Source organism: Bidens hawaiensis, unplaced genomic scaffold (assembly GCF_021521415.1).
Source record: "Bidens hawaiensis isolate Kalapana, Puna unplaced genomic scaffold, B.hawaiensis_p1.1 tig00024894_1, whole genome shotgun sequence".
Classification (NCBI taxonomy): Eukaryota; Viridiplantae; Streptophyta; class Magnoliopsida; order Asterales; family Asteraceae; genus Bidens; species Bidens hawaiensis.
The window spans coordinates 149,142-176,747 of NW_027493953.1; the positions used below are offsets into that span (position 1 = coordinate 149,142).

Sequence of the window (27,606 nt, forward strand, 5' to 3'; positions counted from 1 at the left end):
AATAATCATATTATTATTAGGGCCGAGCACGGTTCGGTTTGGTTTGGTTTGGTTTTTAGGTGAAACCGAAACTGAAAAGTCGGTTTTTCAAATACACAAACCGTTCGGTTTATGGTTTTTTCGGTTTTTTGGTTTTTCGGTTTCGGTTCAGTTATAATCGGTTTTTTTTTTGTGTGTAGACATTGCAAAAAAATTCCAAAAAATGAAAATGCATATTAGATCTAAACTACAAAAACAAACATTTGTAACGTGGAACCAAGCGAATACAAACTTGCAAGAGTGTTATAGTTTAAAATTCAACAAAATGCTTAATCAAAAAACACTAAAAATTTAGTTCCAATCTTTATTCTTTATTTTCAAAGTGTACTCCCAATCTTCACCATCTTCATAATCTCAATCACCATCAACGGTAGATCATTTTGGTGTTTTGTTTCCGGTCCTAACATCTAAAAGAACACATATAATTGTATTAATATTTGAGTAAAAACACATAACGGTTCTGTTCGGGTTCTGTTCGGTTTTTTAAAAATGAAAAACCGAACCGAAACCGAAAATTCGGTTTTTCAAAAAAACAAAAAATAAAACGTCGGTTAATGCTTCGGTTCGGTTTTTTTGGTTAATTCGGTTTCGGTTCGGTTGATTCGGTTTCCCCCTCACCCCTAATTATTATATAAAATAATAGTTTATAGTTATTTTATACATTAACAATTTAATAGTCAAGCTGCTTCAGGCAATGTGACAAAACATGAGAAAGCGTGTCTTGATAACAAACAAGTATTTATTCCTTTTGCTTTTGAGACTTTTGGTTTTCTCGCACCTGAAGCTGTGAAGTTACTTATCCGTATTCAACGGGTCATGCATAGTAATGTTATGACTTCAAAATAAGCAAATATAGTTTTTAAAAGATTGGGTTTTGCAATTTAAAAGGGGGTAGTGACGCAGCTTGTTACCTGCTTGCCTTCTGTTTCGATGTAATAAAAAAACTTAAATATTATGTAAATATTAATAAATTAAAAGTATTTGAAAACTTCAAATAAATAAACTTTCAAAATGAAAAATGCAGAATTTTTTCTCATTGCAATTTCCATAAAACCTCTAATGCTATGTTTATTTTTTTTATTATTATCTTTTTTTACTATTAGTCGTGCGTCACTCATGAGGGACTTCTAATACTATGTTTATTTAACATGTTCTTTGATTACATTTATTTTGATTTATTTAAATACAAACTAACAAATGTTTTAGCTTTATACATGTAGGTATATTGTTTCGCTGGTTTGTGCAAAGGATGGATGTCATTGTTTATCAAGCAATCTCTCTTTAAATATGTTATACGTAGAAAATAGATATTGATAATTTTAATCCAAAATGTTTGGTTTTCTTTTTCGTTTTCTAAAATCATATAGCTGTAATATTATGCATAATAATGTTATGACTCCAATATTTAGTTTATAACAAGACTTAATTTTGCAATTGAAAAGGGGCTGGCGGTAGACATCTTGTTGCCTATTTGTCTTCTATTTCAATGTAAAAGATTATATATATATATATATGAAATACTTGTATAACTAAGATTCTTGTGGGAAAAAAATTGTATTTGCAAGATTTCAAAACAAATCATATATTCAGAGATATCAAAATTGACCTTATTCTACAACACCTACATAAAAATGGTGTATTGCCGAAAGTTTTGTTATTATATTAAAGTATACACGATATGATGACAATATATGGAATTAGCAATGGCTAATTGGTCGACAATAATATATGTATAGCTTGAAAATTTGCCTCTAATAACTCACAGTCTCGCACTAAATATACTTCTAACTCTACACCAATTTCTATTATTCAATCTTTTGTAATATTGTAGATATTTCTATTATTCAATCTTTTGCAATATTGTAGATATGTATTGATGGGAAAAGGTAACCTCTAAAGTCTAGACTCTAGATGCCAATCTATTAAAAGAGTTTATGTGTCCAAATGCACATATGTAGACGACCATAAAGATATTGAGCAACACAAAATCTAAGCTAAGCTCATTGAAAAAAGAGAACCCTTTTTGGTTTGGACCACATACTTTCATAACTCATGATTCTTCATCCACCACACCACTTTTGTAGTCTAAAGTCTAAACAATCAATGGCTTCAAGCTTTGATAAATAAAGGTTATTAAGTGGTCCATAAGTGGTATATCACCATCTCATTTGGCTTTCCAATCTACTCTTATGTGGAAAACAACATGAATTGGAGATAAAGATACATCCCGCTTTTTATGTAATTAATTTGGACTTCATCAAACTAAATTACGTTAAAAAATAGCCTTTTGTATTGTAATCCGTTTTATAAGAGTGGTAATGATCACTAATAACTTGACAATATATTTAAAGAGATTTGATCATTATTTACTTTGTTTTATACTTGGGATGCTACGTCTACAGCCAAAAGGTTATATCGAGTGACGCTAACGGTAATTCATTAATTATGGTTTCTAATATCATTTTGTAAAATCTAACATACTAACATAGTATAATAAACCTCACAAATGAATCAACACTAAAGGAGAAGCCTTTGTGGATCTAGTCACGATGATGTCATCAACATAGAGAAGAATAATTGTCATGGTAGAATTTTGAAGTTAATAGCACAAGAATTTTGAGGTTAATAGCGAAGTGCTAATGTGTCAACACTTTAAGCTAATTGAGGTTATATAGGTTGAAAACCGTTGATAGCATTAACGAGTAGCATATTTGATACCACAAAGATATTTGTTGAGCTTAAACACATTTTTGAGTCTAGTATGATCCACAAAGCCTTAGAGTTGGGTGTAATAAATGCCATGAATGATGGTGTTATGAAGAAAAGCATTATTCACATTAAGTGACTCATGGGCCTTGAAAGTTTTCTTGATGAGCCATTTACCTATAACAACATTGACCTCACAAGGACCTCGGAACAAGAGTCAAAGTCATACTTCTACCAATCAAGTTTACGATAGACTTGTTTGTAGGTAGTGGGTACATGTAAGGAGTAAATGAGGGCTTAGCATTAAGAGTTTGAGACTAAAATGTCTTTTAGGACATAAATATTGTCTTTGGGCTGAGTACACATAACACGGGTGTTAGATAGAAAATGAGGAACTGAAATAGCGTGTCGAGCCTGTTCAGAAGGTTGGTAAGTGGGGGATTGCGGGCATGTTCATTTTTATTGTTTTAGGTATCAGTATGAGTCAGTTTCGCGGGCATGTTCATTTTTATTGTTTTAGGTATCAGTATGAGTCAGTTTCGGTGTTTTTCACTATCAGTTTTGAACAGGTATCGTACCACCTTCATCAATACGATAATTGGTTTTTGTTTTTAATCATTACGATTTATTTATTTTTGGTACCGGATCAAATACATAACAAATATCTATTGAGCAACATAGGTGTCGCTACCAATATCGTACCGACCAAACAGCATTGATACTGGTACAATTATTCATTTCAAATAAAAACGTCCTATTAAGCAGATATTCATTTGCATTGTTTATTTGGTATAGGATCTTCATACAACATTATGGATCTTCACACATCACTTTTCGCCTATACGGTTCGTAAAGGCTATTGGTCGTATAGTACCTGAGTTGTTGAAGACCTGTACGACCCATAAAGGCTTATACAGGTCGTATAGGCTGATAAAGTTGTTTTTATATTACTCATATAAAGCTATGCGGGTTGTATAGGCTGAAAAGGTTGTTTTTTGTGTCATCGTCGTACACTTGTCACTCATGTGTGGCCTATACGGTCTGTATACAGTCACCATAGGTCAAGGTTGTTCATGAGCCGAGCCAAACCAAGCGAAGGCTTGTTCGTTGCTTGACTCGATGACGATCCGAACGACTGAAATTAGAACCGAGCGAAAATCAAATCGAGCCAAAATCAAATCGAGTGTTTTTTTCGATCAAGGATCGAGCGATTTTTTAGCATTATTATTTCCTTTTCACTCTAAAATTTCAATAAAAAACAAGTTTCAAGGCTGTAAATAATATATTTTGTGAACAAATTAGTAGTTTTTAGACAAACGTGTAATAGAATGTAATTTTTTATGAGAAAGAAGTTTGAAGTGAGATATAATGAGCATGTAAACAAATTTTAATATTCTGAAAACTTGAATCGAATAAATGAAACTATAAAATTAACGGAATAGGAAAGATTTAAAAGGGTTTAAAAAACTATATACTTATATTTTATGTGTGTTGGCTATATATTTATTTAAATATATTATATACAAATAAATAAATAAAATATTTAAGCCGAACCAAATGGAGCAGAGCTTTGCTCGTTGATTGGCTCGTATACAAAACGAACCAAGCAAAGCTGCTCTTTTACGATCAAACGAAAAAACAAACAAGCATTTTTGAGCAATTTTCAAACGAGCGGCGAACGTTTTGAACGACCATACCATAAAAGTGGTATACGAAGATCAAATACCATTTTTTTAAGAAAAAAACTAAACATATAAAATTAAATTTTAGGTCCCTAAAAGTACATGAAATTACAAGATAGCCCTCGGGGTATGTTTGTCTTTATTGATGGGTGGAATGTGTGTGCAGAAAGAACGGCTGCATCAGAATCTGAAATGTCATTTCATGTCTGCAATTTCATTTATTTCATTTCATTTCTTGTCACGTCAAAACTTACCCCACAATTATTATGTTACTTTCAAAACAAAACAAAAGAAAAAACGTAGTATTAATAAATAATTTAATACTAATGAAAATCATAACATTAATAATAATGAAAATTTATACAATTGAATTATAACATCTAAAAATAATCAAAACAAACCTCATCTACACAATTATACCTCATTAAATTCTAACGAATATACTTCATCTAACATTAAATATAAAAATCTTGACAGCGTTGTTTTTTGACAAAGGATTACGCCAAACGATTGAGGACATGATGGTTTATGAAGGTTCTTACTTTTGAGGCATCCAATGACAACTTACCTCAATGCCTATTAAGTTTGGGGTTTTGGGATTGTATTCGTCAGTAGAGGCTTCATCATATGCCTTTGTGGCCTCGAGGACTCAATCTTAGGTGCTTCGGGACCACATCTGCGAGATGGTGCCATATGTGGCATATATTTTGATTATGGTGGTGCTTTGGGTTGTCTTCATGATACGATTCCAAGATTTGACTTCAGCGATTTCAGTAATAAAGACCCCCCTCCCCCTCCCCAACAACAAAAGCCCAACATACATTGGTGAGTGAACTTTTTTAGTAAAATTGTCCAGGACTTGGAAGTACACCTTGACATGACTATCCTTAAGTATCACCTCATGATTCTTATATTCTCGGTTGATGAGACATGTTTTGTTTGTCGCAAGGCGTGTTTGGACTCCTTTTGAGAGCACATGGTACATTGTAGAGAGCTCCCGAGGTTAAGTATTGACACCGACTTGGTTCGGGATGCTATTTTTAACATATTTAGGCATGCTGAATATCGGTCAAAAAAGAAGCACCGGTGAATGTTTTGACCAACCAGTTGGATGGAAGATTAACACTCAGACCAACTGACATTTTGGTCTTTGGATGGGCAGGAGGGAAACACACGTGTTTGGACCTAACAGGAGTTTCCCCTCTTGTAGGCTTAGGGAGTATTGTGTTCACTATGGTAAGGCTACCTTAAAATCCGCTTCATGCAAGGTGAGCAAACATGAGAAAGCGTGTGTTGGCAACCAACACGTGTTTATTACTTTTACATTTGATATTTTTGGGTTTCTCGCGCCTGAGGCCCTGGAGATACTTAGCGGGGTTAAATGCATTATGCATAGCAATGCTATGACTCCAAGATCATGCAATGTAGTTATAAAAAATCTTGGTTTTGCAATCCAAATAGAACTGGCGGTGCAGCTTGTTGTCCGTTTGCCTTCTATTTCAATGTAATTTAAATAGTTTAATGATACATATATAGATCTTAATGAGCCTTATGGTATGATGGTTCTTTCATGCATAACGACACAAGTAAGCACCCCTAGATACATAACAAAGGAGTGCAAATCTCTCCAAGATCGAACTCGAGCATGAGATTCGATATAGCAGTTGAGAGAGGGAGAGAGAGAGAGGAAGCAGTCAGTGTTTGAAGAAACACTAGGTGAACCCACGGGCAGATTATAGATAATCTGGGGGTTAAGTAATGTTTCCCACGGATGAGGTCCAGCAGAGAAGGTTGTTCTTCAGAGGACCTGCAAAACAGACACCGTAAGCTCGTCACTGAGAAGGGGGGGTTCCTCCTTGTGACCACCCTCCGGCGTGAGAATCAGACTCGATTGCTCTGAATATAAGTGTATATTAAGAGATTGCTAGTTAAGATTGAGATATCAGATGATGTCCTTACCATTCCAAGGTGTTGGAGTATTTATAGCCGAAGGTAGGTTTCCAAGCAGGTACAGCCGGCTGAATAGTATTCCTGTTCTACCAACAGTGGACTACGCACAGGCCATGCTGGTTGGTGGATAGGTTACGGCCAACAGTAATAAGGTCGGCTGTATACTGTTCCTTTACTGCCGGCTACGCACTGTTCCACCAACTGTAGGCTGCGCACGTCCCATCGTAAGGGTTGGTGAGTAGGCAGCGGCTAATAGTGACAAACAGTACTAGAGGGTGCTCCTCCTCGTATTGTTGTCGGTGAGCTGTCACCCTGTGATTAGTTCATGGGCTGCTCTGGTCAAACTGTCTGTTCCGCCCATACCTTAGTAGGTATAGTACGAAAGACCTTCCAGAAGCATACGGGCTGGCTCATTTAGGCGGGAGTGTTCCCGCCTTGCTCATTCCTTCATGTGACTACTGAAGTAACGAATGCCTTGTGCGTGTAGCCTTGCTGTTAGTGCGGGTAGCCTTCCCTGATGGCTTGTATCCGCAGCTGCGGGAACAGGCGGGGTACTTCACCATTGGGAGGCTTTCCCTGCGGGTACAGCTGGCGTACTGCGCTTAAAGTTCTTTGAGCATGGTGGATCCTGCTGGAGCAGTTGGTCATTGCGCAGACGTCCCTGTTCAAGGTGAGTCTTGCGGGTCCAACTGGGCTCTGCTGGGACCTACCTCTTCAAGTCCCCCCAGTCCAATGTTCTTCTCATGAATTATTAATAAGTGAGGTGAACTTTTGGACTTAGCAAGGGGTTTTTAAAAGGGTTTAGTTTTTCGGTTTTCCTTGGTGATTCATCCCGCGGTTTTCCTGATGTCACGCAGAAATTCCCGACTTTTCTGCTTGATCTTTGGGTGTGAAGCGGGTAGGTTTGTAACCTCCTCGCACGTCAGGAGCGTTGAGTCCCACTTGTGTGGATTCTCCATGGGGTCTTGGTGGTTTTCGACATAGTGATCAATTATGCTAAAACCACCAATTCCATCTTGGAGTTTCAAACAATATAGTTCTCGACGTTCCCGTCATGCGGGAATGTTATTCACGTTTCCGCAAGCATGGCCCAGAAGATCCTTCTTGGTTTGAATTCCCTGCAGAGTGCTAAGTACGTGAAGGGTTTTGCCTTGACACTGTACCCGCACTCGTCTTACGGTTACTTTACTTCCAAGGTATTCCTGGCGTCAATTCCCTGCGGGTGCTAAGTATGTGAAGGGTTTTGCCTTGACACTGTACCCGCATCCGTCTGACGGTTACTTGGTTGCCAAGTTATTCTTGGCTTCAATTCCCTGCGGGTGCTAGGTATGTGAAGGGTTTTGCCTTAACACTGTACCCGCATCCGTCTTACGGTTACTTGGTTGCCAAGGTAAGGGGTATTTTCCCGCTCACTTTTGAATCTTTTTGAATTTTGAATTTTGAAATTCGAAGAGTTGGTGAAAGGATAAGAACAGTCCAAACCTCTGAAACGTCGTGCGACGGTTTCTTCTGACTGTGTCAGGACGTGCAGGAAGTTATGGTGACGTGACAGTACATGGTCATTCCAGACGCTTTTTCAGGCGCGTGGGCGCGATTTTTCGGGCGCGTGGCCGCGAAATTAATGGTATGCGTCCTGTCAACAGCTGTTGCCAGCTTGCTTTTTGCCACGTGTCATAGTTTCATTGCATCTTCGTTTTCTCTCTCTTCCGCATTAATTTCATCGCATTAATTGCGATTAGTATATAAAGGGGGAGAGGGTTCTTTGTAATCCACACTTTCACTCTTCTCTTCATCTTCTTTGCGATTTCCGGCGAATACTAACCTTTTCAGGCAAGCATTCTCCCGAAATCGTTTTCTTCTTCTTTTACAAGATGTCTCGTGATCTCGAATCTACGGCTGATGATAAGAGTACTGCTGGCGAGTGCCAGTGTGCTCTACCTGGCGACCTGTATCGGTACGTCGTCAGGAAGTTCATGCTCGAGTCTCTCGAGCCTGAGTTTCCTGAACCCCACCAGACGTTGTACGATGCCCCCAGAGGCAAGATCGGGGTTTATGCTGCATTCTTTGTTTATGGGAATCTTAGGTTCCCATTGACAAAGTTTGTTTACCGTGTCCTTGAGAGGCACGGTGTTCATTTGACCGAGTTGCACCCCATGGCGATCGCTAAGATTCGCCACTTTGAGTGGGTGTGCCGGATACTGGGCATTGAGCCCTATGTTGACCGCCTGATGACCTTCTACACTTGGAGGTGCATCCAGGGGTGGTACACGTTGACAACCCGGATTAAGGGTTTAAAGATCTGCGCGACCGAGCGCAGTCTTCGCTCGTGGAAACGGGAGTTCTTTTTCATATCCGCTCGCGCCATCCCCATTGCCATGAAATTCAAGAACGGGCAAGCACTTCCCAGCCTTCACGCCTCCAGCTACCAGGAGGCGGAATGGTTTGCGAAGATATCTCGGGTCCAATCTCCGGTTTACCGGTTTGCGGAGTCCGGGATGGTGATGCTGGGGATGAGCCGGGTGTGGAAGGAGGCTGATGCGCGCAAGATTCCGATCGTCCTCGAATACGGTTCGAACTCTGTTCCTTACGGTATGCCTTTTTCCCTTTTGTTGATTTTGAATTTCTTCTCACTTCTTTCCTGTTTATTTCAGAGGGGAACGACTTGCAGTCGCTCCTGAACCCGCGGGAGGCTGACGGTCCCGCACGGATGGGTACTCGCGCTCTAGATGAGAACGAGTTGCCCATCCTAGAACAAACGGCGGATCGGTTCGTGGAGGTCTATCCGCTAGGCCATGAGATCCTTAGCGCCCGTCGGCCAGGTAAGGCGCTCTTCGACCCTCGACCCCTCAATGTTGAAACCTCTGCTGGAATTCCTCTAATCGTATGTTCTGATGAGGAATCCGCAGATGGTCCTCCGTTGGTGCGGAAGAAGAAGGCTGCCGGCGGGAAGGGGAAGGAGAAGGTGGCCTCTACAGCCGATCCAGCGCCTCGGTCTGACTCGGAGACCGAGAGCGAAGAGGTGGCGGGGAATCCCGGTGGTGACAAGATCACCATTCCGGAGGCTGTGACAACTGTCACCGAAGAGCCCCGGATGACAACGGTGACCGGCGTGAAGAGGCCGGCTCCATCGGGTTCATCCCCGCCCGTCCGTACTTTCAGGCTCAAGAAGACCCGTAAGTACAAATTTCCTTTAGCTTTAATCTTCATAGCTTAATATCATTTAACACTTTTCTTTGTGCAGGCGTGGATGTTGACGCATTCCAGGGTGGAGCGGAGAGGAGTACCTCCCCGCCAATGACGGTAGGCCCGGTCAGCCTACCTGAGGCGACGACCCAGGCGGCTGCGCCTGCGCCTGCTTCCACTGGTTCAGTTGCTCACTCCGTTGAGCCGACTGTTCCAGTTGTGATGACGTCTCCGCCGGCTGTGAGTGCTATTTTTACTAGAGATTGCTAGTTAAGATTGAGATATCAGATGATGTCCTTACCATTCCAAGGTGTTGGAGTATTTATAGCCGAAGGTAGGTTTCCAAGCAGGTACAGCCGGCTGAATAGTATTCCTGTTCTACCAACAGTGGACTACGCACAGGCCATGCTGGTTGGTGGATAGGTTACGGCCAACAGTAATAAGGTCGGCTGTATACTGTTCCTTTACTGCCGGCTACGCACTGTTCCACCAACTGTAGGCTGCGCACGTCCCATCGTAAGGGTTGGTGAGTAGGCAGCGGCTAATAGTGACAAACAGTACTAGAGGGTGCTCCTCCTCGTATTGTTGTCGGTGAGCTGTCACCCTGTGATTAGTTTATGGGCTGCTCTGGTCAAACTGTCTGTTCCGCCCATACCTTAGTAGGTATAGTACGAAAGACCTTCCAGAAGCATACGGACTGGCTCATTTAGGCGGGAGTGTTCCCGCCTTGCTCATTCCTTCATGTGACTACTGAAGTAACGAATGCCTTGTGCGTGTAGCCTTGCTGTTAGTGCGGGTAGCCTTCCCTGATGGCTTGTATCCGCAGCTGCGGGAACAGGCGGGGTACTTCACCATTGGGAGGCTTTCCCTGCGGGTACAGCTGGCGTACTGCGCGTAAGGTTCTTTGAGCATGGTGGGTCCTGCTGGAGCAGTTGGTCATTGCGCAGACGTCCCTGTTCAAGGTGAGTCTTGCGGGTCCAACTGGGCTCTGCTGGGACCTACCTCTTCAGTGTTGGATAGTAAATGAAAATCGAATGTCAAACATCTTTTAGAATATGGTTAATTGAAAGATAAGACTTGTTTGGGATATTCAATAATTAACGGTTGCCCATTCTATGCATTCTACTGTAACACCAAATGCAGCATCATCGTTTGTGGCTTCTTATTTGGGGTATTAAGTGTTGGTCCATGTGTCAATGAGTATTATTCGCATGTACACATGGAAAATTGCTTTACTATACTGTTAGTGTAACTAGTGCTAATTCTTTCTTTGTAAAATTCCATGTGTTCGGTGCTTCAAACACATTAGGTTCTTAAGACATTATAGTTCTTGGATACTAGGTGTTCCTTGTCGTAAGTGTTCCGAACATTATGGGCTCTAGACATTGGTCCCTTGGTCATCGAGAGTTTCGAACGTTTGTGATTTCAATCTAAGGTACTCCAAACAATCGAAATGAGGCAGGTTGTAGGATAATACATAATCAAAGTGATCATAAAGGTGAAGCAAACAAGGTTTGGTAGGCAATTTTGTTTAGTGAACCCAATAAGTGATTGATTCTTTGAAGTTTGAGAATTTGTAGCCGAAAGTTGTATGATTAGCTTAGGGTGTTTTTAATTAAGTTAATATGCAAACATGTCATGCACTAAGTATGTATATAAAAGGCTTGTTAGTGTGAATGGTTGACACATTTGTTTCTAATAGGAAAAGTTTACAATGATTCTAAAAGGGTTGTTATGTTGATATAAAGTCTATTTCCTTTACGTGTAAAATGTGTCGTCTATGTACTTTTTGTAAGTCTTTGAGTTAGAATGAACACACTAAAACGGGATTAGGAACACATTAAATTATTTTAAATGTCCAAATGAACACAAATTAAAGTGATCTAACAGATGATGGAATTGTGGAATTAGGAATTTTTTTCAACGGAGGATCATCATAAGTCTCTCTTCTCTATTGATTGCAACTAGAGGGTTTAAAATATGACTTTATATTCAAAAATCTCAGTTTTATCTATAAAAATATAACAAATTCTCATGGTCGTATGGTCAATGGACTCTCTTGATACCACCCATAATGAATGACCTTAAGGTATATTGAAAAATTCCTAAAATAACCCAAGCGGGTCGGGTCAGGTTGAGCCCAACCCGAGAACACTTTTTTGTTCATTTCTATGAATGATAAAAAAAACAGATTTCTGTTTTATTAAAAAAAACAAAACAAAATTGTGAAAGCTGCATTCATTAGATAGAAAGTAACATATTTGGCCCGTTTTCATTTTAGCAAAGTTTGAAACTTTACCCGTTGACCCATTGCAGATAAAATAAATCGATCCATTTTTTAGGCAAATGGATAGAAATTAACTTATTTGACCTGAGTTTATTTTCGCAACGATTGAAACTTCACCCATTGCAAATAAAACATACCGACCCATTTTTAGGCAAACTGGTAGAAATTAACATATTTGACCTGTTTTCATTTTAGGGCAAAGTTTAATACTTTACGTGTTGACCCATTACACATAAAACAAATCGGCCCATTTTTAGGCAAACGGGTATAAATTAACATATTTGACCCGTTTTCAAATTAGCAAAGTTTGAAACTTTACCCATGTTGACCCGTTGCAGATAAAACAAATCGACCCATTTTAAGCAAGCGGGTAGAAACTAACATATTTGACCTGTTACAATTTACCAGAGTTTGAAACTTTATCCGTTGCCCCGTTGCAAATAAAACAAATCAACCCATTCTTAGACAAATGTGTAGATATTAACATATCTGGCCCGTTTTCATTTCAGCAAAGTTTGAAACTTTGCACGTTGACGGTTGACCCGTTGCAAATAAAACAAATCGACCCATTTTAGACAAATGGGTAGATCTTAACACATTTGGCCCGTTTTAATTTTTAACAAAGTTTGAAACTTTATCCGTTGACCCGTTGCAAATAAAACAGATCGACGCATTTTAGACAAACTGGTAGATCTTAAACACATTTGACCCACTTTAGTTTTACAAAGTTTGAAACTTTATCCTTTGACCCATAACATTTATCCATAACATTTGCTAATAATCAAAACCACAAACTTGTCAGGAATTTTGGTCTCATTCTTGCGGATTATAACGAAAGCCTCGCTCCCACATGATCCACAAGGGCTCAAGAAAAGTGCACACCTATACTTCCTAGTCAGCACGGTTATCTTGCTACTCTGCATGGTTTGTTGCACCTTGTTATACAAGTTACCCGTTATGGAACAACATTATAAGTCACAACAAATTAATAATTTGACATCAAGGGCAAGGTTTTGGGATGTAGCAAGAATGATTCAATGGCCTGCTTTAGGAATATTCGTCATATATACCGTCACCTTATCGATATTTCAAGGCTTTTTAGCGGAAAACATAAAATCAAATGTCTTAAAAGATTGGTACCCGATAATGTTAATCGCCACTTATAATATCGCAGATTTTGGAGGGAAATCTTTTACTGCTATTTATGTTTTAAAGAGTATTGCTAAGGCTACATGGGCTTGTTTGGGCAGACTGTTGTTATATCCACTGTTCACAGCCTGTTTGCATGGACCTAAATGGCTTAGAAATGAGGTGTTTGTAGTGTTTTTGACTGTTGTATTGGGGTTCACCAATGGTTATTTGACGAGCGTTATTATGATTTTGGTGCCAAAATCGGTTCCACCTTCGGAAGCAGAAATGGCTGCGGTTGTCATGGCTTTGTGTCTGTGATTAGGTTTGGTCTCGGGGTCGGTTCTTGGATGGTTCTGGATCATTTGAAGGTGTTAGTTAATGATGCTAATGTAGTTTCTCCTTTTGTAATTTGTATTATTTTTCTTATAGTATAAAAGAATATCATTTAATTTTATAACATGCAATTAATAATAAAAGAAAATTATTTGTTCACATGTGAACTAAGTGGATTTAGTAGCAATTCACATAACAGTGCAGAATGATAAATTGCAATGAAGTTAAGTTAATAAACATGAGATATTTTCAAGAACTTGTGGGGCCCGAACGCTGTATCGTTACATGCTATGCGCAACGTCTCACATCATGCTAAGTAGATATTTCTTACAAGATGCGAAATAACGACAACAAAACAACAGATGAATAAAACATATTAACATAACCCTCCATTGATCTCTTATCATATTCAATCTTATCAATACAAGAGGCAATGGTCCTATTTAAAGGCCTAATAATTTCTCTTTTTATATTGAAATAACATAGTGAGTGTTACTTGTAATTCAAGCACCATCATTCACATTTTATTACTATTTGTAACATGATAATTACAAAAACCACATCAATAGAAATATATCTATAATACTTATTAAACACTTTATTTAACAAGTTACAAGTCACAACATCACATGGCTTGTTAAAAGAGCAAAAAGCAAACAAAAAACAACAAACAAAAGTAGGTTAGAAATTTGCTGTATAATAATATCTCTGTCAATATACAAAAGAGTATTCAGCATCTTTAAGAAGTTGCAGCAATCGGAGGTAATTGTGCAGTTTCGTTTAAGAAACCTGGTGTTAATGCGTTCATATCAACTTCATCTTCTTCCTCATCTTCATCATCCGCGTCCCAGAGAAACCGAGCATAAGAAGCCATCACATAACTGCATCATCATCACACAAACAAATTTAAATCAAATAAGCAAAAAAAAAAAAAAATCATTTTAACTTTAAAGCAAATTTTTTTAAAAGTTAATTATACCAGTCATCTGGTGAAGCCTGAACAGCTTGATCAAAATAGTTTTGTGCGCGAGGGGCGTCCTTTTGTGTCTCCCAAATCAAATCAGCATACATTGATAGCACGTTTCCATCGTTAGGGTTTGCCAGTATTGCTCGGCTGCAGTACTCTTCGGCCTTAACGAAATCACCTCTAACCTATTCAAAACAATAATATCAATGCTAAAATCATTAAACCAATCCATGAATCTTGATGTTTGTATTCAAATAGATATTACTATATTAGGGCCGTAAACGAGCTGATTCAGGCCGAGCTGAGATAATGAGATAAAATATTGAGTTTGAGCTCAGCTCGTGAAAAGCTCAAGCAAGAAGAGCAAGTTGTAAACTTTTGTCGTTTGCAAATATTACTATACATAAAAACTAAAAATGACATATGCAACATACACATGATGCAGAGTTTATAACTACTAAATTGAAATTTGAGCTATAAATTACATTTACTAACATTTTGACTTTACTTTTAAACGAGCCAAACGAAAACTTTGAACATTATAAGAAATTTCGACTTCTTTTTTTATCAAAAACATGTCATACGGTTTTAACTTTTAAGTTACATATATAAGGCCTGAGGTTCAACCAGTTTAACTACTTGAATACCAAACCTGTTTTTTTTAACGATTAAGGCCTAAGGTTTCCAATTATAAACCATTTACATCCTTTTCGCTAATTAATTAGCGAGCTACAAGCCAACCTTAACTCGATCTCGGCTCGTTAAGAAAATCTAGCCGGCTCGTTAACAGACCATGCCAGCCCGTTTGCAGCCCGACGGATCCAGCCCGTTTGCCGACCGACTGATCCAGCCCGTTTGCAGACCGGCCGAGCCAGCCCGTTTGCAGACCGGCCGAGCCAGCCCGCTTACAGACCGGCCGAGCCGGCCCGCTTACAGACCGACCACGCCGCCTCATTTGCAGACTGACCGAGCCAGCTCATTAACAAAACTGAGCTGGCCCGTTTGCAGACCGACCGAGCTGGCCCGTTTGCAGTTGGACCGAGCCGGGGTTTCCAGACCAACCAGGCCTGGCCGTTTGCAGACTGACCAAGTCGGCCCGTTTTCAGACTGATCTGAGGCAGACCGTTTGCAGTCGGACCAAGCCGGCCCGTTTGGAGATCAACCAAGCCGGCCCGTTTGCAAACCGACCGATCCGGCCCGTTTGCAAACCAACCAATCCGGCTCGTTTACAAACCATGCTATTACTCTAACAAACCCTATGTACCTCTTTCAAGTACTTCGCATAATTGCCAAGAACCATCGCATTCCCAGGGTTCGCTTCAATCATATTCCGATAATACAAATCCGTACTATCATTCTCATAACCATTCCCATTCCCATCACCGTCACCACCCGATACCTTCCCTCCACCGCCTCCAATTCCCGAACTCGAAAACAACAAACCCTCATCACAAACACTCTCCTCTCCTTCAACATCTTCTTCAACGGCTATCGAAGCGAGTAACGAATTAGTGGTTTTGTTACATTTAACAAGTGAATTAACCTTACCGATCAAATCAGCCTCCGATGAAGCTCGGATGAGCTTCCTCAGTGGATCGGTTAACGAACTCATCGAAATGGTTGGTGATTTCAGGTGGAACGGTGATGATTCTGTGTGGATTTCGTGGCGGAGCCACGAATTGAGTGCGGGATTCGATGAACTACGAAGTAGCATGATCAAAACCCTAATTATGGGTTCTAAGATTGGGGGTTTGAAGTAAAAGAAATGGGGTTTTGAGAGTTATATATAATAAGGATAATAATAGTAGTAATAATAAAAGGCGGGAGTGATTAATCTTGACCGTTGGTTTGGTTGTTGTGATCATATAACTGTATTTTAAATTTAACTAATAATTATATGATGGTATCTTTTGTGTATTATTATTATTATTATTATTATTATTATTATTATATCATGTGTAAACGAGTTGAGCCTGAGCTCGATTAGGCTTAAGCCCGGCTCATTTTTAACTCACGAGGTCTCGATCTAGGCTCGTTTCGAGGGGTTTTTTTTTTTCTAAAGCTCGAGCTTGGTTCGGGAGAGTTTTTCCAGGCTCGAGTTTTGCTAGTTTATTATTTGTTAATTTGCTTGTAACTTTGTATGAGTTTCTTTAATTATTTTTATTTAATTTTATAAAAATGTTAAGTGTGCCAAAGCTCAGGCCAAGCTCGTGTTGTGCCTTAAACTAGTCAAAGCTCAGCTCGAGCTAGGCTTGGGAGCCTTTTTCAAGTTCGGGTATGATTCGCTTATTATTTATTAATTAATTTGTATACGTTTTTAATTAATGTTTTTACATTTTAAGGAAAAGCCTTAAACAAGGCAAAGCTCAGCTCAAGCTCGTGTTGTACCTTAAAAGAGTCAAACCTCGGCTCGAGCTCAACTGTGCAGTGGATAACTTTTACATAGAAGTCCAAAATATGTAAAAACTTAAAAATGCACAACGCTTGTTAAGGCTCGACGAGCCTAAGCCAACTTCTCATACAAGGGTCAAGCTCGGGCTCAATAACCAAACAAGCTTTGTCTATGGCTTGGGCTCAAAATGGCTCGGCTCGTTTCAAGATTTTTTCGATCCAATCTCAAATACCTCACAAGCAGCTCGACTCGTTTGCACTTTACACCCCTAGTTAGAGATGGTGCTATTTATATCACCTAAATCATTAGCATGTCGGACCTCACAACTTAGAGACGTATCAGTGCAACTAGTTAGAAACTCATGCGTTCATAATTTTTGCATATTGATAAAATCAAATTATATATATATAATTCGTAACAACACAAAATTTGAATTCGAAATAGTTGTCGATTCGAACAGTGAACACCTCTAATTTGACACATTTATTTTTTTCAAATACAATATTAAATATCTGAGTCTGATATATAAACTAATTTGTGATAGCAAAAATTAAAAATATATAAAAAGATTCCAAAAATTATAACAGAGATCGATGTGATTGATATAGAGAAAAATCTGTGGGTTGTGTGGAGGAAACTATATGTTTTTAGATTTTTTTTTCCATTTGAATGGCATATATATTTTATAAATGGCATGTGAATTATGACATATATGCTTTAGATGGCATGTGAATTATTAGCCTCATCAATCATTTCCATATCTTTACATGGGGGTATGGTGGGGTGAGGTAGGGTATAGGTTGTGGTGGGGTAGGGGATTGGTGGTGGTGTCGATATCAAAATCAGCTAATTCGTCTATGTTAATTCGTATAGAAGATTGATGAGTCAAAGGATTATCGTGGATCTAAGGGTTACCGTGGATCCTAAGACCATTAAAAGAAATTTATCGTATAGAAGAAAACGTTTCCAGATGATAATATGCGGCATTTAGGCTTCCAAACTTTCGTTTAAAAGATATAATTCATATCATGCCCTAAATTGTCTATCTTAAAAATATATCATTATTAATTAATAACATAGTTCATAAAATCATACATATTTTGCCTCTGCAAGCTATTTAATATGCATGCTTAATGTTTGTATTATTAGAACATATAATGATTCAAAATTTAACACACTTTACAATCCAAAATTGGGCTTAGTTTTATTGTATGTTTGAATCTCTGTTTCTCGGTCCATTAAAGTTAAATGGGCTTAACTCTAAAATAAACCGGGCTGGCTTCTATTGTTTAAGCTTTACTGTTTGGTTCGGCCCATGTGTTGGTCTTTAGTTTAGAGTAATGTGCTTTAACCAGGCCCAGTCTAATTATCTAAGTGACTAAGAGGTTTAATAATAATAATAATAATAATAATAATAATAATAATAATAATAAGCGAAAAGTTAGCTTACAAACTAAAAAACTGGCTTAAACACAAAAGGAAAGTCGTAATTCTAAAAAAAAGTTAAAAAATATAAAATTGTACTAAACATGGAATCAAATAATGTAATTATATATACAAGTAATGTAATTATGTAAACTAGTTGTTTTGTATGTAGTTTTTTGTATATATATATAATTACACTATTTGATTCGCACGTTTAACACGTTGATTTAATTTGTATTTGATCTTTTTAGAAAAATATTAGAAATGTCATAAAAATAAAACATAATGATATCTTTTACTGTATTATATAAAGTTTGTAGCTATTTAATAACTTTAAAGGTATTATACTTTCAAAACTTTTAAAAAATAGCATTCTAAAGTAGGCGCAAATATGTGATATAGGAATATGACAAGAAACCATGCTCAGACCAGATACAATGTCAAAATCTTTATGGCATTTTAATACCATTATTAATTGGACTGTTGATGATATGATTAGGTAATATTGGTCCCCACCAATAGAGTCCATGTCCATTGAACCTTCATTATTTTCATGTAAATAAATAATAAATAAATAGCCATATGGGCAAGCATATTACATTATGATATTATCTTTTATGAAAAATAATCAAATTTGTCCAAAGGTATGATTTGATAGATTGTGCCATAAAACATATGATCACATATATTTATAATAATTAACATTGTGCATTACATAAAAGTTAAAAGAGTACATTACAACTAGTAAAAAGACAAAATGTTAAAGCAGTACATTAAACATATATCTTCATTATAATATCACTAAAAAGGGTACAATTTAAGGTAGCAAGAAGATTAACCTGGGAAAACAGGACCCTAAAATCCCATCAAAAAACATGGACCATGGTTCATAAAAAAACCAACCACAAAGTGTTGTTAAATGACACCAGACAAGCAAATCTTTTGCCATTTACCATAGCCCAAAAACCAGGTGCACCCTCATTCACCCTCAAACCGCACAACAAAACTAGACGCATATAACCGACTTGAGCCATAAGACCCCGCCCGACCCCTAACCACCAAACTAAACTATAAAGAAAAGTAGCATACATTCTTAACAGGTCTCGTCTCGCCAATCACCATAGCCTCAGTTGAAACCATCTTGTTTTCTTGGAAAAAAAACAAGGGTAAAAGAGTCACAAAACGGTCAAGAAACGACCTTTTGTGACTAGAAAACCAACTGACTAGCTAAAGATCCAAAACAAAACAACCCCGTCATACGAACTCACGAACCCGATACTTCCATCTTTATTCTTGATTGACCGCGCTGAAGGGGGAGGGGGTAGTAGTAGTAGTAGTAGTAGTAGTAGTTTAATAAAGGATATCGCACCTCCAAAGATTCTCAATAAGTGAATCTACTAAACTACTGCTGATAAGATGACATTGTTGGATGTTTAATCCAACTAGGGTTTCCCCGAGTTTCTTGAAAAAAGGCGCGCTTTTGTTGGAAATTTTGGAACAACCCGAGACTGAAAGGACCTGTAAGCCCATCTGAACACCTTCAGATAAACAATGTAACCCGTTATCCGATATGCAGCACTTTGAAACATCAATATCGGTGAGCAACAAGCAGTAGTCTGCAACTGAAACCAAACTTTCATCGGTGATCCTCCTGCAGCCTTCAAGATTCAATACTTTTAGGCTTCCACCATGATTCTTTGCAAGATCTACCACCACTTTGTCGGTCAAGTTCAAGCAATTGCTTACGTTGACTTTGACCAATCCAGCCTGGCAGTTTTCAAGAATCGAGGATAGACCCGAATCGGTTATCCCACAAAGCCCGCTTAGTTCAAGATTTTGTAGCTCGAAGCAAAACTTTCCAAAAGTTGCCAAATTTGTGTTTCCAAACCCGATACAGTCTCTAATAGTTAAAGATCGAAGCGATCCACATTGAGTAAACTCGGGTGTTTCTTGCGGGAAATCTTTGATTCCCATACATTTGACTATGGTCAAAGACTTCAACTTTGACTTTAAAGATCCCAAGATCCCTTGTTGACTGACCCGATTGCATTCTTCTAAGTGCAAACACTCTAAAGATTCAGTAGCTTCGGTAAACGAAACCAATCCTTTATCGGATACAAAGCAACACTTTTTAATCAAGATTTGTTTCAAGAAACCGCACCCTTTACCGATTGCTTCAAGGCTAAGATCCGTGATCCCGTAACATGAAACTACGGTTAAGGAAGTTAATGACTGAAGGCCTTTTGCACTACCCATTGCCCAAAACCCTTTTTGACTAGCGGTTTGAAGACCGATAAGGGCAAGATTGGTAATTGACTTCCCGTAGTGCCCGATCACCGCCAGTGAGAAGTCTGTTATGCTTAAAGATTGAAACTTTACTTTCTTTAAAACCGAAGAAAGTGACGACAAGAGTGTAGCAATGCCTTGGTCACCAACATTTGGGCAGTCTTTGATGGTAATCGATTGAAGATTCGGGCAGCATCGGGCAACGGCTTGAAGACTCTCGTTTCCAATGTTTTTACACGAGTCGATTGTTAAAGAAGACAAATTCGGGCAGTTTTGAGCGATTGCAGAAATACCCTTGTTGGAAATTGAAGGACAGTGGGAAAGATCAAGTTTTTCCAACAAATGGCATTCTTTCGAGATCTCGATTAAAGCTTCATCTCCGATTGAAGGAACATTCCATAAAGATAGAACCTTTAGTGAAGGGCAGCCATGTGCGATCGCTGTGAACCCGATCTTGGTAACCTTGTTACTTCCCCTGACCGAAAGCTTGCCCAAACCACCTCGGGCAGATGTACCAACAGCAACCGATTGAAGTCTGCGATCAGTTGCTTTATTTCCTTCCAAACATCTAGTAAGGAACCCATCGTTTTCTTGAACCATCTCAGTGTCATTAGACGGTTCATGAACCATCTCTGAGGTCCTGACATTACTCAGGATCGTGAGCCAACGGTTAGAGACACACGCCGATGCACTTCGCGCCTGACCACCGGGCAAACGCCTTAAGATTTCATAAAGAAGCACATCTGGAAGGACTTCAATTGATGGTTTCTTTTCTTCTTCAAGAAAAAGAGAGTATGAATCACTGATCCTTTGGCGTTTGCAAGGTGACCCGTAAATGGATAGAAAACGGGTCGAATCTTTTGAGCATAGTGATCCACCTGTGTGATAATCATCGTCTCCTGTAAATTTGATAGAAAAAGATTATTAAAAAAACAGTTTTTGTTGTAGAATTTAATACATCTATATGTTTTCCTACAATATTAATCTTTCGATAAAATAACACAAAATCATGATCGAAACCACAAGTATGACCTCTTTTATGTGATATATCCTTTTAAGATTCAATTAAGCTTAAAAAAATTTAGCATATTACATCAGTTCCTATTCAAAAACCACAAAATTTAAAGTTTTTAAAGGTACCATGGTAATCAAGAAACCCTAGTGATCAAGCCAAATATGCCTAAATTATAATACTTGCAAACAAAAAGATTACACACCCACATATCAAAACCAACCAAGAACTCATAATAAATTTCAAAATACACCCAAATGAAGAAACTGGTTTTCTAAAATATTAAACTTTTACAAAAGAACTCTAGTTTAAGGCTCTAAAATCAGATCTAAACCCTATGTGTTATGTTTTTCTTGCAAATTCTATTCATAATCCCCAAATTTCAAGCTTTTTATCATCAAGAAACTATAAGTACCACGGCAATCAAGAAACCCTAATGATCAAACCAAATATGCTATCACATTAAACCCCCCCCCCCCCCAAAAAAAAAAAAAAACTACCTACAAATCAAAACCATCTAAATTAACAAGCCCATCAAGAACTCATACAAAAGCAAAGATTTTTAATAAATACAAAGCAAACTCACCTCTGTAATTAACCAAAGCAGGCATCTTTACAACAACTGGAAGCAACCCACCAAAAAGCTCAAACCTTTAACCAAAAAACAGACAAAATATTGTTCAAGATTTGGGTGCATTCACAAATAAACCCTCTACAAGCAAGTAGCAGGGCAAAAAGAAAGAGGGGTTTAAAGAAAGATTGGTTTTTGGTATGTTTGAAATGTGAATGTGATGATATTGGTGTTTGTTGAGTTTGTGAGTTTATATATGCAAAAGGGGATATATGTAAATCATGGTGATGTGTTAGATACATTATAACCACCTCCCCTAAACAGTCACATTGATGCATACATTCATTGAATCTTTATAAATTAATTTATTATTATTATATTAAAACTAATGTCCTTTTATTTTGGTACGCGTTGTTGACCTGAAATATGTTCATGTTCAACATCTAATCAAAGTCATTTAATAATAATAATAATAATATTTGTAAATTTTAAATATAGGTTTAATCTAATGTAAACGAACGAAGAATGTTAAAGCTGATTGAAAAAAAAAACATTAGAATGAATATTATGTTAGAATTGAGATGGATTGGAAATGTTTAAATGTGTCTTTTTTCTTGTAGCATCTGAGTATTTTGTTTTGTATGGTTGCTTCAAGATTGAAAGACATTAGACGTTTTTTAAGTGTTGGAGGATAAAGAATAATGACTTTTGAGATTTGAAGGACGTGTAAGAACGTATATGGGCAACTGGACAAGTGTTATTTATAGAGTTTATCTAGTAGCTCGTTGTTGATTTGTTAATGACGTTCGCTTGTGTTTCAAATACGATGAATATATCACTTTGTTTGCTAGAGGAGTATCTAATATTACTAATGATTAAATATGTTATTCCTAGTCAAGCATTTTAAGGGGGGCTCGACGAGCATTAAAATTGAAAATATTTATGTTAAAAAAACGTTAAAATTAATATTATGTTATAATTGAGATGGATCGGAAATGTTTAAACATGTCTTTTTTCTTGTAAGATCTGAATATTTTGTTTTGTATGGTTGCGTCAAGGTCTTTCATTGACGTCTTTTATGTGTTGGAGTATAAAAATAATGACTTTCGAGATTGGAGGACGTGTAAGAGCGTATAGGGACAACTGGACAAGCGTTATTTATAGAGTTTTCTAGTAGCTCGTTGACGACTTGTTAATGACGTTCCCTTGTTTTTCAAATACGATGAATAAATCATTTTGTTTGCTAGAGGAGTATCTGGTATCACTAATGATTAAATATTTTATTCCTTGTTGGGCGTTTTAAGTGAGGCTCGACGAGCAGTTTTTAAAACTGTTCTCTTGTCATGGAAACGCATGCTTGACATACGTTTCATGCCCTCTCGAGGAGTTGCTAGGATTTCACGATTAAATCTTCAGTTTCAGTATGTTGTTTTCGTTTCTTTCTAGAAACTAAATATTAAGCAATACAAAATTACTTTATATGTAAATGTAAAATATTATATGATGTTTTTAAAAACGCGATATATAACATTACATTATTATGAGAAGTAAATTCTGAATCATCTAATTCTATTTTTAAGATGTACCATTTCAATCCAAAAGATTTGATTTGTTTATCTATAAACGGTAAATATCATAAGAGTGTGTACTATTGTCTATAGAATGTATTTGGATCCAATATTATGTATTCACATGTTCACACCCACTCCTTTTTAAATGCATGAATGATGAATCATTCAATTTTATTTTTATGCCCACTTGAAAATGATTAAAAAAAAAACAGAAACATGAACCAAGTTGAAGAACAACACTTGTAAAAAAAATCAAAACTTCCCATTCCGTGTCTCTTTTATTCCAACTTGACCTTGTGCATGCTATCAATTATAACCCACACATAGCATGGCATCTTTTTTATATTATTATTATTATTATTATTATTATTATTATTATTATTATTATTATTATTATTATGAGGAGTTAGGATGAGCGGATTTGGCATGACTTGATAGAATCGCACCTGTCTGAGGAAAATTGGTTTACAATATGAGTTCGTGGAGACATAGAATCAAGGTTAAGGGTTTTTAGGAGAATTGTACATTTGTATTGTAGCTTTATATTGGGGCTCAATTTTTCCTACAGTTTAGGCTACTGTGTGTGTTACTACTTAACAATTTTTATGTATATATGTTATGTTTTTACTTTACCCCTTTACCTTTTATTCAGAGATTGGCTGCTTCATATTTTATATATGTTTATTTGTTTGTTTGTTTAGCGTGTAGTCGATAGGTCTCTCTGAAAGTTGTCTCTCTATCCCATTGATAAAGGTAAGGTTGACCTACATCTCGTCTTCCCGTGTCCTATCAATAACTTTAATATGAATGAGATATTGAGATTTATTGGGTACAGTTATTGTTAGTCTCGTCGGGTTATCAGATGCTAAATTGATATATTTGAATTTCAAAGGTGCATCGACTATCGAAAGTTTGAATCTTTAAATTATGTTAAGTAAGACGTTAAAATAATGCATTTGTGATTTGTGTCACCTATAAATGGTTGGCATCTGAAATTGACATGATCAGAAAGATGTTTTGAAATTAGAGTATTTTTATTAATTTAGAAGACGTTATACAGATTCGATATATTTTTTTTCACGGCAAAGAATCACATGTGTAAACCTATTTTTTCGGGGTTATGTCCAAGGTCAGCTCCTCAATCGCTATGAAACTGTACCCTCTGATGCTCGGGGACCGGATGGAATCCGTAAACCCTCACCCCCTATCGGGTTCGAACCCGAGATTAAAGCACAGATTCGTCCCTTTACTCAAATGTCATTCGAACTATCTCAAATGAGAATCGAACATGTGTCTCCATTATGGGAGAGCAAACCTCTTACCACTAGACCAACTTATCTGGACATATCCGATATAGTTAGATCTCAATATCTATTTAATGATTACTGATACAATTAAACGTGGTAAAACTTAGAAAACATCACAACTATTCACGATATTCAAGTGAATACAAATTCTTTGAACCCTGTGGTGAATAGTTCATGAACTATTTCATGAATATTTGTTTTGTTACATCAAATTATTATGGCCGTGACAATACATATCCACCCTTGCATTTCTATAAATTGCACGTTATTTGTCAAAACAATATTGTATAATACCAATCTAGAATCTTAAACAACTACACATGGTTTCAAAATCTTCTCAAAACCTAAAGAAACATAAATGAGATTTGGGGTGATTTTTTTTTTTTTTGTTTACTTTTGCTTGGTTAGTTGAGATTTGATTGAGCATATATATCTCCAAAGATCTTTAGAAATCTAATGTTTGCCAGATAATACTTTGAGAAAAAAAAGTTATTACCAACAAAATTGCAAAGTATGAATCAATCACTAATTCACTATATATAATTAAGTGATTCAATTATAAATTTTATAAATAGGGTTTTAAAATATTTGATAAAAAAATCTTTAATTTTTTTTTATATAATATACAGAAGCAAAAAGATATATCATGCATACCGTGTGAGTTTGTGTCGAGAATTATCATTATTCCTCAATAAAAGAACAAGGTTTCTAAATTCTAATGCTACGTTCGTTCGTGTAATGTATAATAGATACGTATGTATCCAATATCGAGAAAAAGCCTACTACGGGAGCGGAAGTAAAACAAATGCGTAAACCTGCTCGGTTCGTAAGCTAGAGATTTTGGTTAAAGTTTATGATTTAGTTTGTAGATCTTGTTTTGATTTGAGATTTCTAGTGATTTTGTTAGTTAATCTCTTTAAAGCGTGTTATTTATCAATGATTGGATTGTTTTATTGTTGATGAAGTTTATTTAAGTGTTAATAGATGCTGAAACAGAGTAATATACTCATGATTGATGAGTGGCATCTGTTGATGCAGAATTATTTGTAACAGTACATATTGATGTTAAAACATTTTAGTAAGAGCAAGTAGTTCATTACTTAGTTGTGATAATGACAGCGTCGTGGTGTCGAAGTAGTAATGTTTGCATTGTTTAAGTTTCCTTGTTTGATTTAACCGTTTCTTTCAGCTATCAGCTATTATTGTGTCCTGAATTTTGATTTAATCGTTTTGTTGTATTGTTTCCTGATTCTCGAACCCAAATGCGCAAACAAGTTCATAGGCTAGAAATTGTGGTTTGGTTTATGATTTAATTTAATAGATTTAGTTTTTGATTTGAGATTTTAGTGTTTTTGTTAATCAATCTGTTGTTAAACAATACTCGGATCACATGTGCTATTTTTTATTGTTAATGAAGTTTGTTAAAGTGTTAATAGGTGCTGAAACGAAGTAATATATGCATAATTGATGATTCTGACTTTGTGGATTGAAAGATGAATGAAGTTTTATAGGATATATTATGATATTAATACGAATATGAAACAGTATAGCCAGAGCAAGTAGTTCATTACTTAATTGTGATAATTAAAGTGTTGTGGTGTCGAAGTAGTAATGATTGCATAATTCAAGTTTCCTTGTTTGATGTAACTGTTTCTTTCAATTAGCAGCTATTCTGTCCTGATTTCATCGTTTTTGTTGTATTGATTCATGATTCTCAGACTTAAATGCGCAAACAAGCTCGCAGGCTAGAATTCTAGAAATTGTAAAGTTTATGATTTCACTCGTAGATCTAGTGCCTGACTTGAGATATTAGAGGTTTTGTTGATCACTCTGTTATTGAACAATACTTGGATCCTATGTGCACTATTTTGTTGTTGATGAAGTTTATTAAAGTGTTAATAGATGCTGAAACAAAGTAATATATGCATAATTGATGATGTTGATTCTCACTTTGTGGATTGGAAGATTAATGGAATCTGTTGATGCAGAATTATTTGTAACAGGATATATTATGATGATAATTTAGAACATGATAGCTAGAATAAGTAGTTCATTACTTGTGATAATGAGAACGTCGAGTAGGGGTGGAGCATATATTGGTTCGGTTCGGGTATTGCACTCTGCAGAAACCAAAAACCAAAATCCGGTTTTTGCAAAAATATCCACGAAATAAACCAAAATTGGTTCAGTTAGCTTGGTTAGTTTGTCGGTTTTTGGTTTGGTTTGATTAATTTCTGTTAATAAGCAAAACTAAACTTGGTCTAAAGTTTTTGCTTTGAAATACATGAAATGGAGGTATAAAGATTGAAATGGAGGTATAAAAACTAGAAGTATATGAAAATACGAATAGTTCGTTTTGTTATTGCTCTATTCTTAGTTGTCGATATGTCAAATTAGTAATGATTGCATATTAAATTATTAATCAAATACAAAAAAAAGGGAGACATTTTAATAATTTGGTTATCAATAAGTTATCTATCCATTGCTAAACGCCAAACACAAATTCTTACAATGAACCAACTAGGATAAGTATAAGGTAAGGAATCTAAGATATAACGTATAGAATTTTATGCATCATTCAAATTTTTTTTTCCAATCTGCCTATCTGATTCACAGTTTATGAATCATTGATTAAGTTGTATGAATTAAATCGGAACTGTGATTAAATGTTTTTTGATTTGTCAATCATTTTGAATTGTGTATTTGGTCGTTAGGTTTATAAGATTTTGTTGAGGATATTAAAGATCTATTTTTTCTTTTGTTT

General features: G+C 36.7%; 2 protein-coding genes and 1 pseudogene across 2 annotated transcripts; 1 reads left to right on the forward strand and 2 right to left on the reverse strand.

The window, feature by feature from the left end:
• Positions 1 to 12,426: 12,426 nt before the first annotated feature.
• On the forward strand, positions 12,427 to 13,344 carry LOC143570365 (equilibrative nucleotide transporter 8 pseudogene; annotated as a pseudogene).
• Positions 13,345 to 13,959: 615 nt separating this feature from the next.
• On the reverse strand, positions 13,960 to 16,123 carry LOC143570350 (uncharacterized). The gene is made up of 3 exons (XM_077056022.1): positions 15,543 to 16,123; positions 14,291 to 14,463; positions 13,960 to 14,192 (listed from the first exon to the last, which is right to left on the reverse strand). Exons 1-3 carry the CDS (start codon positions 15,990 to 15,992, stop codon positions 14,051 to 14,053), a joined length of 765 nt encoding a protein of 254 aa, XP_076912137.1. The 5' UTR covers positions 15,993 to 16,123; the 3' UTR covers positions 13,960 to 14,050.
• A 2,741-nt stretch (positions 16,124 to 18,864) lies between these two features.
• On the reverse strand, positions 18,865 to 22,130 carry LOC143570357 (EIN3-binding F-box protein 2-like). Its single transcript, XM_077056029.1, has 2 exons — positions 21,980 to 22,130; positions 18,865 to 21,280 (listed from the first exon to the last, which is right to left on the reverse strand). Exons 1-2 carry the CDS (start codon positions 22,002 to 22,004, stop codon positions 19,446 to 19,448), a joined length of 1,860 nt encoding a protein of 619 aa, XP_076912144.1. The 5' UTR covers positions 22,005 to 22,130; the 3' UTR covers positions 18,865 to 19,445.
• Positions 22,131 to 27,606: the final 5,476 nt, after the last annotated feature.